The 13,201-nt window shown below is 39.3% G+C and overlaps 1 protein-coding gene across 2 annotated transcripts; it reads right to left on the bottom strand.

Annotated features, from left to right (window-relative positions):
• Positions 1–1,934: 1,934 nt before the first annotated feature.
• On the bottom strand, positions 1,935–9,005 carry LOC143615033 (protein NETWORKED 1D-like). Of its 2 annotated transcripts, XM_077088292.1 has the most exons (4): positions 8,865–9,005; positions 7,909–8,102; positions 3,578–7,344; positions 1,935–3,069 (listed from the first exon to the last, which is right to left on the bottom strand). In XM_077088292.1, the coding sequence occupies exons 2-4, from the start codon at positions 8,009–8,011 to the stop codon at positions 2,113–2,115; spliced, it is 4,827 nt and encodes a 1,608-aa protein (XP_076944407.1). In that variant the 5' UTR covers positions 8,012–8,102; positions 8,865–9,005; the 3' UTR covers positions 1,935–2,112. The 2 variants fall into 2 exon arrangements, with proteins under 2 accessions (XP_076944407.1, XP_076944406.1); XM_077088291.1 differs by lacking the exon at positions 8,865–9,005 and having other exon boundaries at positions 7,909–8,107.
• Positions 9,006–13,201: the final 4,196 nt, after the last annotated feature.

The raw sequence follows: 13,201 nt of genomic DNA, 5'->3' as shown, positions 1-13,201 counted from the left end.
TGCAGAATATGTCATATAACGTTCTCAATAGCCTCATTTATATAGGAAATAAAAATAACAAAAAGTGCTATAAATCAGGGAACCCTAACCGCCATGATTAATTAGCAACTTAGTCTTCATCCCACGTGTATTTCAGCTGATTCTCCGAGCTTTTAGGTAGAACGAGTCTTCTAGCCGTTGTAGATCGTTTGAGTCTTGCGTAATCTACAAGCACAATATAAATATAACAAACATCGTTAGTTCAGGATCCTGCCCCTAGCTAGGAATCCTAGCTACCAAGGTTTCTTATTATGTTTTAATTGGTTACTTAGCTATTTTGGAAAATATTTATGTTCCTCAAATGATATTTTGAAACACGTATGTGATTCTTCTTCTACATGTTTTAAGTGGATAGCTATTTTAATAAATAAAAGGTTTGTGTTCTTCTGTTTTGGACGTGTTTGTAATATATTCTTCTTTTGATGTATTACATTAAGTGGTTAGCTATTTTAGAACAGTTTGTAGTTCTTCTTATGATGATATATTGGACAATATTTGTCTTCCATTATGATGATGTTTTTGATCTTCATCAACTACTTTCCGGTTAACAACCATATCTCGTTCACATACATAATTAGATATCAAAATATATAAAAGATATTAATAGAAAGAATATGCCTGCAATTTGGTTAAAAATTTTATTTATTATTTTCTTTAAAAGAACTTAAAAGTTCAAAACAAGATTTTTTAGAATAGGTACAAAAAAAACGTTGGGACTTGGGTAATGGATCTGAACCGGGTAGCTTTTAGTATGGGCCAGACAACATGGCCTTTTCATTATATATTTTCCTTCTTTGAGCTTTTTAAATAAGTGATATATAAACTATGTTTTAAAAAAACAAATTATTATAATGATGATCTAGTTTATGAAACAAAACATATTAGGAAAACTTATAACTTATCAATTTTAGTTGTATTTTAAAGTTTACTCATTTGACCCCTGAGACACGAAGCATAACCAATAATTAAATTATACATATATTTAAATTAAAACTTTTTAACATGTACTTCACGCTTAGATTGTTATAAGAGCGCTTTACATTGTACATTTGGCTCCTTATGTTGTAATGAATATTTATCACACATGTCTAGCACACTTGTATTCTTTGTGTTATGATATATGTCTCACACTTCTTTTTACCTTCTCTCTTTTCTGTTTGAGAGATGGCAAATCGGGTTCTTTATGTGTTGTCGGGTTCCATTGACACATCCGTTAGTTTACGTGTCGTTGGGTTCCATTTTGGAAACCTTAGGCGGCGACACATTTTTCCCGAGAGATTGGATCTTAAAATGTAACGAGAATATCACTTGCATGGTTTGCACATTGTAACATGCTCTTATATGCCATGAAAGCGGAAACATATCACTGTAATGAATTAGAGTTTAGTAGATTACTAATTGAGTATACCATTGCCTTCCTTTTACGTGTTGTGATGGAAAACAACAAACTCGAATTTGACTAGAAAATGCGAATGGGATGTGTATAAAATTAGATTTTAAAAATTTAAGGCGACAAGAGATGGACATGACGTTATGCACTACCAAGTTTGATTAACCGAAACATAAATATCCGTTTACCCAAAGTCTAAAAACGCATTTGTAAACATTTTATTTTACTCGGTCTTTACTTTTCTGATCGAGTTATAAAACAATATAAAAACTATAAATAGTAAAACATGATTTAGGAATCCCATCAAATCATTTTGTAACTAATAGGTATACTCGATTCCCAAGGATATAAGCAGAAACCAACCGAGCAATGAGTAATCGGGTACCTAATGGTTTCAGACCGGGCATGGGAATACAATCTGACATGGTCTGAAATTACCAATACCCATCTTATTCCCGTCCACCTTTATATGTGTCACCCGTCGTATAGAAGATGTATGACAAAAAAGAAAACATTTTAAAAGAATAAAAAGGCTAACTTTAAACAAGCTCTCTAATATGGCTTCTTACTTGAGATTAGAATTCACATCCCTCAAGTCTAAACCAAAAACCACAAGTTATTCATTAGTATATTAAACAAAAAATAAAACACACACTAAACCAACTCATTAATCAAACAATCACTCAATCGCCTTTCGTCGACGGCTCGACACACGCGCAGAAATGCCCTTTCTTCCGCCTCCCGCTACCACTAACAGCCGCTGTCTTCGTTCTCCCGCCACCATAAAGATAATCCTTCAACAAAACCCGTTTACTACCATCCAAAAACCTCGTTTTCCCAGCCGCTTCAGTTTCATCATCCAGTTTCACCAACACAAACTGTATCTTCTGTATCTCTAACTGCAGCCGGCCGATCTTTTCCGAAACCCGTCTCGCTTGTTCCGACACCTTCTTTCTCCTTATACTCTCACTCTCTCCACTGTCAGCGTCACCTTCGATTTGTTTAACGAATTTCCCGTTCAACTCGTATAACTTTTGGATAGCGGATTCGGCTTCCATGAGCTGACCCTTTAACGTCTCGCACTCGATCATCGCTTTTCCACGTCGGCTTTGTAACGTGATCTCGACTTTCCGTTTCAAATCCTCTATCGTAATCTGAAGGTTGGTTAGCTTCAGAACATCCGAGTTTAACCGTTCTAGAACCTTCCGTTTGCTTTCATCACCACGGGAATCATGGAATCTTCTAGAAGCTTCTATCTTATCCACTATGTTATCGAGGGACACGTCGGAAGCAGTGGGGTTGTGCTTGTACATGGTTTCCCAAATCTCACCTTCGTTCGTTGTTGTTGCTCGTTTGCTTACGTTGTATGATGAACATTCGGAGGCTTGATCGAGCATGATGTCTTTCGGGTCGGCTTCTGAGATCTCGGATCGTGATTTTGGCTTATTGCTGCGGGAATTTCTATACGAAAGTTCTTCGATTTGCTTCACTGCAGTTTCTAGTTTTGCGTCGGAATCTAACTTCTGTTGCATAGAGAGCACTTGCATTTCGACTACTGCCATTTCGATAACTTTGACCTTGCTTTGAAGATCTTGTAACTCCATAAATGGATCTTGCTCCATTGTTGTAGATTCACCACCCTGAAGATGTTAATTGTTAAATTACTTAAAAAAGTGAAAAACTCAAAACCATTACACTTTCTTATTTTTTATGAAAATGTCCCCCAACCTAATTTTGGTATATTATATGGCTTTAACTTGTAAATAACACGCGAATTTTGTATATTAGAGTATCTAAACTTGTCTAAAATGCACGCGTGTTTGATGTTCATTTTAGAATAATGACTTGGTAACTATTAAATTGGTCAAAACTTGATGAACTAACTTAATATTTTTTTATAACAATAATGCATTTTTTAACCAATTTATGAGTTAAAAAGTCATTATTTAAAAAAAGTTAAAGTATGTGCATTTTAGATGAATTTTTAGAGACTTTAATGTAAAACAATTAGTTTAGTGACTTTTTCGTGTATTTTATGCAAGTGTTTTTTAACCAATTTATGAGTTTAACAGGCATTCTTTAACAACATTTAGAAGCATAGTGGTTTTTTATTCTACTAACGCAAAATATTAAAATAGCACAAATTACCTTTGTGCCCTCGTTTTCAGACTCGGGGACTTTGGTTCTGATACATGTATGATCCTCCAATGATATGATGCTTTCCTTCAAAGATTCAAGAACTGGACCGTAAGCAGCCAACCGAGATTTAAGGTCCTCATTCTCACATTCCAAAGTGTCGGCTTTTTCTTTAAGCAGTTCATGATTCACATCTTTGTGGTTATTTTCTTCTTGAAGATTTGAACAAACTTCAGTAAGTTCATTAATCTTCTCTTCCAATAAAACTTGATAAATGTCGGAAATCTGCAAATCACCGTAAACTTTTGATTCTTGCGATTCCAATACCCGAGCCTTTTCCTCTGTTTTTTCCAAATCATCCGTCGATTGCTGTAGTTTAACCATTAAGATCTGGTTTTCTTGACTCAAATGATCATTATCTTGTGAAAGCTTGAGAATTTGATTCGTTTGTTGACCGTTTGCAACTTTGACGTCGTTGTTTTCCCTCTGCAAATCAGTTACAATCTCAGATAACTCGGTTTTGTCATTCTCTAAAATCATTATTTGTTGGACTGCTTCCTTGTGTTCCTTTTCTTTTAATTGCAGCATACTATTGACGTTTACTAAATCCGAATTCAGTTGATCGCGAACAGATATAACTGTTTCCAATTTCTTCTCAACCATACACATTTCTTCATGTTTCTCATCAATGTAATCCTTCAAAGCTTGAGAGAGAATACTTTGACCTAAAACCTCGGTCAACATGGTCTCGTTTTCCTCTTCTAAATCACTAATCTTGTTCTTGAAATGAAAGTTATCTTTCAACAGAGACTCCTTTTCTTCACGAACCACCGCATTCTCCATTTGTAATGTTCTGGAAGCTTCTTGTATAACCGACAACTCATTCTGTATATTCTCTAGCTGAGTTCTTAGACCAGATTCGTTAATATCTAACTCAGCCACTTTACATCTCAACCCTTCGTTTACTTCCGACAACTTTCGAGCCTCGTTTTGCATCCCAAGAATCTTTCCATCCCGATCACACAGCTCGTGTTGAATAACACACTTTTCCGCCTCGAGATTCATAATTTCGGTTTTGAACTGGTTCAAAAGCGTGGCGAGAATCGATATCTCAACAACCAACTTCATGTTTTTTTGTTCGTTTTCAATCAGGGCCAAGTTTGTACCTTCTAATGTTTTCTGTATGCTATTGAAATAAGATTCTTCCTGCTCGTTTTCGGATCCCGGGTTTAAAGAAAGACCCGCCAACTTCAACAACCGATGCATCCCGTTCTTGAATCTTTCGTTTTGATCAGATAGAGATTTAATCTTCATCTGGTCTTCACTCTTCTCTAGCTTCAACACGTTAATCAGACTTTCAGACAACTTTAACGCTTCTTGGAGTTTTTGATAATCATTAAACAGAGAAAGGTTATTATGCTCAAGATCTTGTATGCATTTCAACAACACGAAGATGTTGATTTCAGAACCGAAAGCTTTATCTAACTCTTCTTCAAATTCTTTGTTTTTGGTTTCACTTTGTTTTTCCAGGAGCTGAATTTGACTTTTCAACGCGTTCAACTGTTTGTCATTCTTTTCAGCAAAAGTCAAATGTTCTTGATTTTGTAAAGTCAAAGATACATTCAGCTCTTTGACTTTTTCAAGTGTAGAGTCTCTTTCTTTCTCCATTAATGCATATTTCTCTTCTAAATCTGCGTATTTCATCTCGAGATCCTTTAAGGTTGTTTCAGTACTTTCCATTTGTGACACTAAAATACCCTTTTCGGTAATAAGTGCAGACTTTTCATCAGCAAGCAATTGACATGAATCTTCAAAACTCTTTGATTTTTGCTTCAAGATTTCAAGTTTCACATGTGCATCAAAAAGGGAATTCTCAAGAACCGTATTCTTCTCTGAAACTTGACTCAAATTCTCAGTTGTCACTTGTAACTGACCTAATAAATTCGCCTTTTCAACAACAATGCCAGATTTTTCTTCTGAGAGTGTTTGATAAGATTCTTCAAGTGACTTTAACTTACACCTTACACCTTCCAGCTCAGCACCCAAATCCGATAACGAGTTTTCCAAAACAACATTTCTCTCAAGAAGTTGACCCATGATTTCCAATTTCTTCAATAAACCTTCTTTTGCAGCTTTTTCGGTTTCCCATTCGTTTTTCAAATTAAAGTTTTCATCTTGCAACTCTTTCACAGACGAACCGAAGCTTTCCGGGTTCAATCCGGCATACGCAACTTGCTCCAGAATCGACCCATGCTTTTTGTTCAGTTCGTTTAGTTCCTCTTTTAAACAGTATATTTCTTGTTGAAGAGCGTTCCTTTGGTCAACTCGAAGGTCAACCTCTTCCTCGAACTTCCCATTTACTTCTTTCAAACTGCTGATCTCCGCCTGCATTTCTTTTAACGAAATGCTGGAAGATACGTTGAGCACGTTAAGATTCTTGTTCTCCTCGATTTGCTTTTGTATCTCTTGTTCTAAAACTGAGTTACGAGCATCGATTTCCCGTAACACGTGGGCCCGGTTTTGTAACTCTCCCGCCATTGACCTTAATTCTTCTTGAGATTGCGCATGTAACTGTTGTAAAGTTTGAAACGCGGTTTCGGCCTCCACAAACCTTAACCGCTCTTCTTGTATAGAAATCCATAATCTCCCCAGTTCCTTCTGTTTCTCGGTAATTTCTTGACTTTGACTTCCGAGTTTGACCTCCATTGACTCTAGTTCCATGTGAAGACTCTTGTTTGAATTTTCTAGAATCAACCGTTGTTCTGCTGCACTTTTTAAAAGTAAAACTCCGTTATCGATCTCGGTTCTGAGCCTTTCGGTTTCTTCTTGTGCACAGACGAGTCTAAGTTCAAGACTCGCGATAGTCTCCATGCATTTCTGGTATAAAACAGTCTGTGCGTCTTTCTCTTCGGTTAATTTAGCAATTGCTAACTTCAATGTTTCAATCTCCTTCTCTGCTTCTAGAAGCTTCTTCTCCAAATCCGATATCAGATTCAAAGATTGTTTGTACTGATCATAAGCAGCATCCCTCTCATCTTTCAACCGACTGATTTCATCTTTCAAATTTTGCTCATTAATTTCCTCGATTTTCTTTTCAGCCTGATGATAAAGTTGAAGACTTTCCTCCGTTTCAGCTTCTAGTTTTTGCAGCATGTCTTTTAACGTTTGGGATTCAGCCTCGGCTTTACTTGCACGATCAGCAAGTTCTTTAGATTCTTCTTGTGATTTCAAGATATCCGACTCGAGTTTGGCTAACTTATCCAAACTCTCGATATACTGCTTTAATCCTGCTTCTTTCTCATCTTCTAATTTGGCAAGTGCTTCTTTTAATAACAAGTTCTCTTTATCATTCACACCTACAGTCTCGAACCGATCGTGGGTCCCGTTCTTATCATGGCTGGCATCTTCTGAATCACTGAAATTGAGGGCTTTTCTTGCGGTTACAGTTGACGCGTCTTTTAGGTCAACAGGGTCAAAACATGCGCTGGTTCTCAAATCTGGGGTCTGAGGTTCGTTATCAAAGGGAGAGTTAGGATTCGAGTCATCCAACCCTGCAGGGACTTGATTCGGGAAGGCTTCGCTCATTGTTTTGTGGGCCTGGCGGAGGGCCCCGGTTGCATGATCATATCTCTCGGCTAAGGCCCGATATGCTCTGTATAACTCTTCTACCAGTTTCATAAGCTCGGGTCGCATTTTGTAGTACATTTCTGCCCTTCTAGCAAATGAATCAGCGTCTTCCTCAATCAGCTTTATCATAGCTTTCACTTTGATATCCACATCTATTCAAACAAACGAGGAAAATTAACATGTATACAAGCAAAACGACAATAAACGCGCTATATAAAGTCAGTTTAAAAACACACTTCATACAATAAATGATGACCGAAAACAAGGTGCATGATTAATTACATAAGAACCAAAAAGATGAGAAAACATTAAAGGCTATTTATACAAGTTACTCAATATATTCAGGTACTAAATGAAAATTTCCGTTACAAGAACTCCTAAATATCACAACTCGGATAAACTTGACCTAACGAAGTGTCTTGATCCAACTGAAATATTCTGAAAATCAAATAAGATCTAGATGCTTAGATCAAAACAAATTTTTAATCCAAACACTGTCTTACTAAATTAAAGTGATATTAAATGATTTTCTATTCATTTCCAAAGTCCCGACAAAAGAATGCTTTAAACTTTTAACGCAACACGATTAATACAACGAAATTTTTGCATTTACGTCTCTAAATCTATAAAACTATTGATATCAAATCTACTGCAAACGCGTTGACTTCCACAACAAACAACACACTGAATATACTTATAGAATCAAAAAGCTATACCTGTAAGATTCTCTTGAAGCCATTTTGAATTCTTGGGGCTGATGTGGCTGTTCCACCACCACGAATACATACGCCTCGAATCCGCCTTTGACAAAGAAGCCATGGTTCCAACCTTCGAATCTAACCCGAGTCACAAAAGCACAATCTTCAACACAGATATAAAACTTATATAAATTTAATTTCCAGAATTCTCCCTGTAAAACAAACAAGTTTCATTTCATAATGCAGATCAAACACAAATCGAAACATAAAAAGTATATATAAAAAAAACAATAATTTGCTAGCTAAAACTTTCATAATTACTGTAAATTGACTAAAATTCAGACTGCGCCTAGTAATTATTGCTAATTATTAATCATCATAATTAACATTTATAACCCATAAACCAAAAAGCAATATTTCCTTTACAATTATCCACACCTACCTCCCAAATTCAACAAAATCAACAATATTAATTAACAAAATTAAACACTAATTAGCCCTAAAATTCAAAATCCACATAACAAAATCAACTTAAAAAAACTGGGTCTTACTCTGATCGATCGATCACATCACAATTAACCCAAAATTAACAAAATTAAACACTGATTAGCCCTAAAATTCAAAACCCACAAACAAAATCAACTTAAAAAAACTGGGTCTTACTCTGATCGATCAATCACAACACAATTAACCCAAAATTAACAAAATTAAACAATAATTAGCCCTAAATTTCAAAACCCACAAGCAAAATCAACTTTAAAAAACTGGGTCATACTCCGATCAATCGATCGATCACACCACAATTAACCCAAAATTAAACACTAATTAGTCATAAAATTCAAAACCCAGAAACAAAACAAACTTTAAAAAACTGGGTCTTGCTCCAATCGATCGATCACAGCACAATTAACCCAAACCCACGATCGATCAATACCCACAAGTCAAACAAAGTCAAAATTGGGGCAAAAACTTACCAGAATAATTGAAATTGAGCAGTGATTAGGATGGTGCAAGTAAATGAAGAGAATTGTACATCGGGTTCAACCCATTACAGGGTGATTTGATCTGGTAGTAACGGTAGTTTCTAGAAACAACTGTAATTGGTCCGTATTTGTATTTGTATTAGATGGTTCTTTCTTCTTCTTCTTGTTGTTGGTGTGTAAAGAAAGGGGGGCGTGGGGTTTGCCGTTTTGTGCTTTGGAGAGAGCTGTTGGTTTGCTAATAATAATATTAAGAATTATAAAAGGAAAATGAGGTGAAACGTACGAGAGAGAGGTAACACAATATTCAAAATGTGACAAATTATTGTTCAGTAATTGTTTGGTGAGTATGTGTTTTTAGACTACTTTTCTATTTATATTTAGTTATTTACTTACTACTCATGTTTTAACAAAAGTTACTTTTTATATTGAAAAATATTTATTTATTTTATTCTAAGGTATTTTTCTTCACTCGGTCATACATGTTGGTCAAGGTTGTTAATGAGTTGGGTTTATGACGGATACCATTTATAGAATTAGATTGTTAAATTTAATCATTGCGATACTTATCACCAAAATATCGATATTATTTTGTAAATCTTATTATATCGATATCATTGCGATACTTGTTTATTGAATTAGCTCTAGTTTAGGCTCAAGTCTGTTTAAGCTTGGTATTCATGCTTTTAACGAACAGATCTCAAGTATCTCATGAGTGGTCTAACTTGTTTGCTGACCTATTGACATGTGTGAACAAGCATAATCCACGCTCACATAGTAATTGAAATAGGCCAAGTCGCCCATAGGCCAAAGACTAGTGGGAAAAAGCTAAGTATCAAGGGTCTGGCATGCAGTTGATGGTTTGTAAGGTCGAGGTATGCGGAACAATCACTAACATTGTTAAAGGCCAAGGGATAATGGCTTTAACCAATCGTCTTGAAGAAACACTAACCGGACCCCAGACAGATTACTGGTAACCTGGGGGTTGGAGAGATGTTTCCCACGAGGGGTTAGACCCTTGGAAGATGGTTCTTCTGATAACCTGCAAAACAGACACCGTGAGCTCGTCACTGAGAAGGGGGGGGGTTCCTCCTTGTGACCAACCTCCGGCGTGAGAATCAGACTAGATTGCTCTTTAAATATAAAAGTATATTAAGAGATTGCTAGAGCAGATATCAGGTATAATATGATGATAATATGATAATGTAATAAGATAAGATAAGATGAGATGGTCATACCATTTGGGGTATTTATAGCCGAAGGTAGGTTTCCAAGGAGGTATGGCCGGCTGCTACAGTGTTCCTGTTCATCAACAGTAGCCTACGCACGTGCCCTGCTGGTAGTTGGTGGGTAGGTAGCGGCTGATAGTGACCAGGCCTGCTGTATACTATTCCTGTTCCACCAACTGACGGCTACGCACGTGGTATGGCAGTAGTTGGTGAGTAGGCAGCGGCTAATAGTGATACAGTACAGGAGCATGCTGCTCGCCATACTGTATCAGTGAGCTGTCGTATCTCTGATCAGATCTTTCGCCCATACCTCGTCAGGTACAGTAAAAGATCCTTCAGTATACGGACTGGCTTATTTGGGCGGGAGTATTCCCCCTCCCGCCTCTGTGCGGGATTGCTCCCGGCTTGGCTCATTCCTTCAGGTGACACTGAATGATGGAGAGCTAAGTGCCTTGTGCGTGTAGCCATGCTGCGCGGGTGGCCTTCCCTAATGGCTTGTATCCGAGGCTGCGGGGACAGGCGGAGTCCTTCACCATTGGGAGGCATTTCCTGCGGGACCAGCTTGCGTACTGCGCGTAAGGACGTTACGTCTCTGAGCATGGTTGGTCCTGCGGATCCAGTTGGTCTCTGCGCAGACGTCCCTGTTTAAGGTGAGTCTTGCGGGTCCAACTGGGATCTGCTGGGACCTACCTCTTCAAGTCCCCCCAGTCCAATGTTCTTCTCATGAGTGTTTAATAAAGTGAGGTGAACTTTTGGACTTGAGCAAAGGGTTTTGAAAAGGGTTTTGTAAGGTTTTCCATGGGGATTCTTTCCGCGGAAGTCCTTGTCACTTGCAGAAATGCCCGAGTTTCCTGCTTGGTCTTTGGGTATGATGCGGGTAGGTCTGTAACCTCCTCGCAAGTCAGGAGCATTGAGTCCCAGTTGTATGTATTTTCCATGAGGTTTTGGTAGTTTTGAACATAGTGATCAATTATGTTAAGACCACCAATTCCATCTTGGAGCTTCAAACAACGTAGTTCTCGACGTTCCCGCTATGCGGGGATGTTATTTCCGTTTCCGCAAGCATTGCCCAGAAGATCCTTCTTGGTTTCAATTCCCAGCGGAGCGCTAGGTATGTGAAGGGTTTTGCCTTAACACTGTACCTGTGCTCGTCTTACGGTTACTTTACTTCCAAGGTATTCCTGGCGTCAATTCCCTGCGGGTGCTAGGTATGTGAAGGGTTTTGCCTTTACACTGTACCCGCACCCGTCTTATAGTTACTTGGTTGCCGAGGTACTTGGCTTCAATTCCCTGCGGGTGCTAGGTATGTGAAGGGTTTTGCCTTAACACTGTACCCGCATCCGTCTTACGGTTACTTGTTCACCAAGGTTTTCTTGGCTTCAATTCCCTGCGGGTGTTAGGTATGTGAAGGGTTTTGCCTTAACACTGTACCCGCAGCCGTCTTACGGTTATTTGTTTGCCAAGGTTTATTTGGCTTCAATTCTCTGCGGGTGCTAGGTATGTGAAGGGTTTTGCCTTTACACTGTACCCGCATCCGTCTTACGGTTACTTGCTTGCTAAGGGGTAAGGGGTATTTTCCCGCTTACTTTTTAATATTTTCGAATTTTGAATTTTGAAATTCGAAGAGTTGGTGAAAAGATAAGTCCAAACCTCTGAAACGTCGTGCGACGGTTTCTTCTGACTGTGTCAGGACGTGCAGGAAGTTATGGTGACGTGACAGAACATGGTCATTCCAGTCGCTTTTTCAGGCGCGTGGGCGCGATTTTTCGGGCGCGTGGCCGCGAAATCACTGGCACACGTCCTTTCAACAGCTGTTGCCAGCCTGCTTTTTGCCACGTGTCATAGTTTCATTGCACATTCAATTTCTCTCTCCTCCGCATTAAATTCACCGCATTAATTGCGATTACTATATAAAGGGGGAGAGGGTTATTTGCAATTCACACTTTTCACTCTTCTCTTCATCCTTAAGGCGATTTCCGGCGAATACTCCTTTATTCAATCGAGCATTCTCTCGAAATCGTTCTCTTCTTTCTCTGCAAGATGTCTTCTCGTGATGCTGAAGCTATAGCCGATGACAGGGGTACTGCTGGCGAGTGCCAGTGTGCTCTGCCCGGCGATCAGTACCGGTATGTTGTCAGGAAGTTCATGCTCGATCATCTCGAGCCTGAGTTTCCTGAATCCCACCAGACCGTGTACGATGCCCCCAGAGGCAAGATCGGGGTTTATGCTGCATTTTTTTGTCTATGGGAATCTTAGATTTCCATTGACTAAATTTGTTTACCGTGTCCTTGAGAGGCACGGTGTTCATTTGACCGAGCTGCACCCCATGGCGATCGCCAAGATTCGCCATTTTGAGTGGGTGTGCCGGATTTTGGGCATCGAGCCCCATGTGGACCGCCTGATGACCTTCTATACCTGGAGGTGCATCCAGGGGTGGTACACCTTGACGACCCGTATTAAGGGTCTGAAGATTTGCGACACCGAGCGCAGTCTTCGCGCGTGGAAGCAGGAATTCTTCTACATTTCTGCCCGCGCCATCCCCCTTGCCATGAAGTTTAAGAATGGCCAAGCGATACCGAGCCTTCACGCCCCCAACTACCAGGAGGCGGAATGGTTTTCGAAGATATCCCGGATCCAATCTCCGGTTTACCGGTTTGCGGAGTCCGGGATGGTCATGTTAGGGATGAGCCGGGTGTGGAAGGATGCGTCTCAGGTTCCCATCCTTCTCGAATACGGTTTGAACTCTATTCCCTATGGTATGTCTTGTCTTTCTTTTTGATACAAGTTTGTCTTCTAACTGTTTCTTTTCTTTCAGAGGGAAATAATTTGGAGTCGCTTCTGTTCCCGCGGGAAACCGACGGTCCCGCGCGGATGGGTACTCGTGCTCTGGACGAGGGCGAGTTGCCCATCCTGGAGCAAACGGCGGATAGGTTTGTGGAGGTCTATCCGCCGGGCCAAGAGATCCTGAGCCACCGGCGGCCAGGTAAGGAGATATTTTATCCTGAACCCCTCAATGCTGTACCCGTTGCTGGAAATCCTTACATCCTGTCTTCTTCTGAGGAATCCGCAGATGGTCCTCCCCTTGTGCGGAAGAAGAAGGCT

The sequence above is a fragment of the Bidens hawaiensis genome, unplaced genomic scaffold, assembly GCF_021521415.1.
Source record: "Bidens hawaiensis isolate Kalapana, Puna unplaced genomic scaffold, B.hawaiensis_p1.1 tig00041718_1, whole genome shotgun sequence".
Taxonomy (NCBI): Eukaryota; Viridiplantae; Streptophyta; class Magnoliopsida; order Asterales; family Asteraceae; genus Bidens; species Bidens hawaiensis.
The sequence above is the reverse complement of the archived record's forward strand: the minus strand, read 5'-3'. Positions and strand labels throughout refer to the sequence as shown.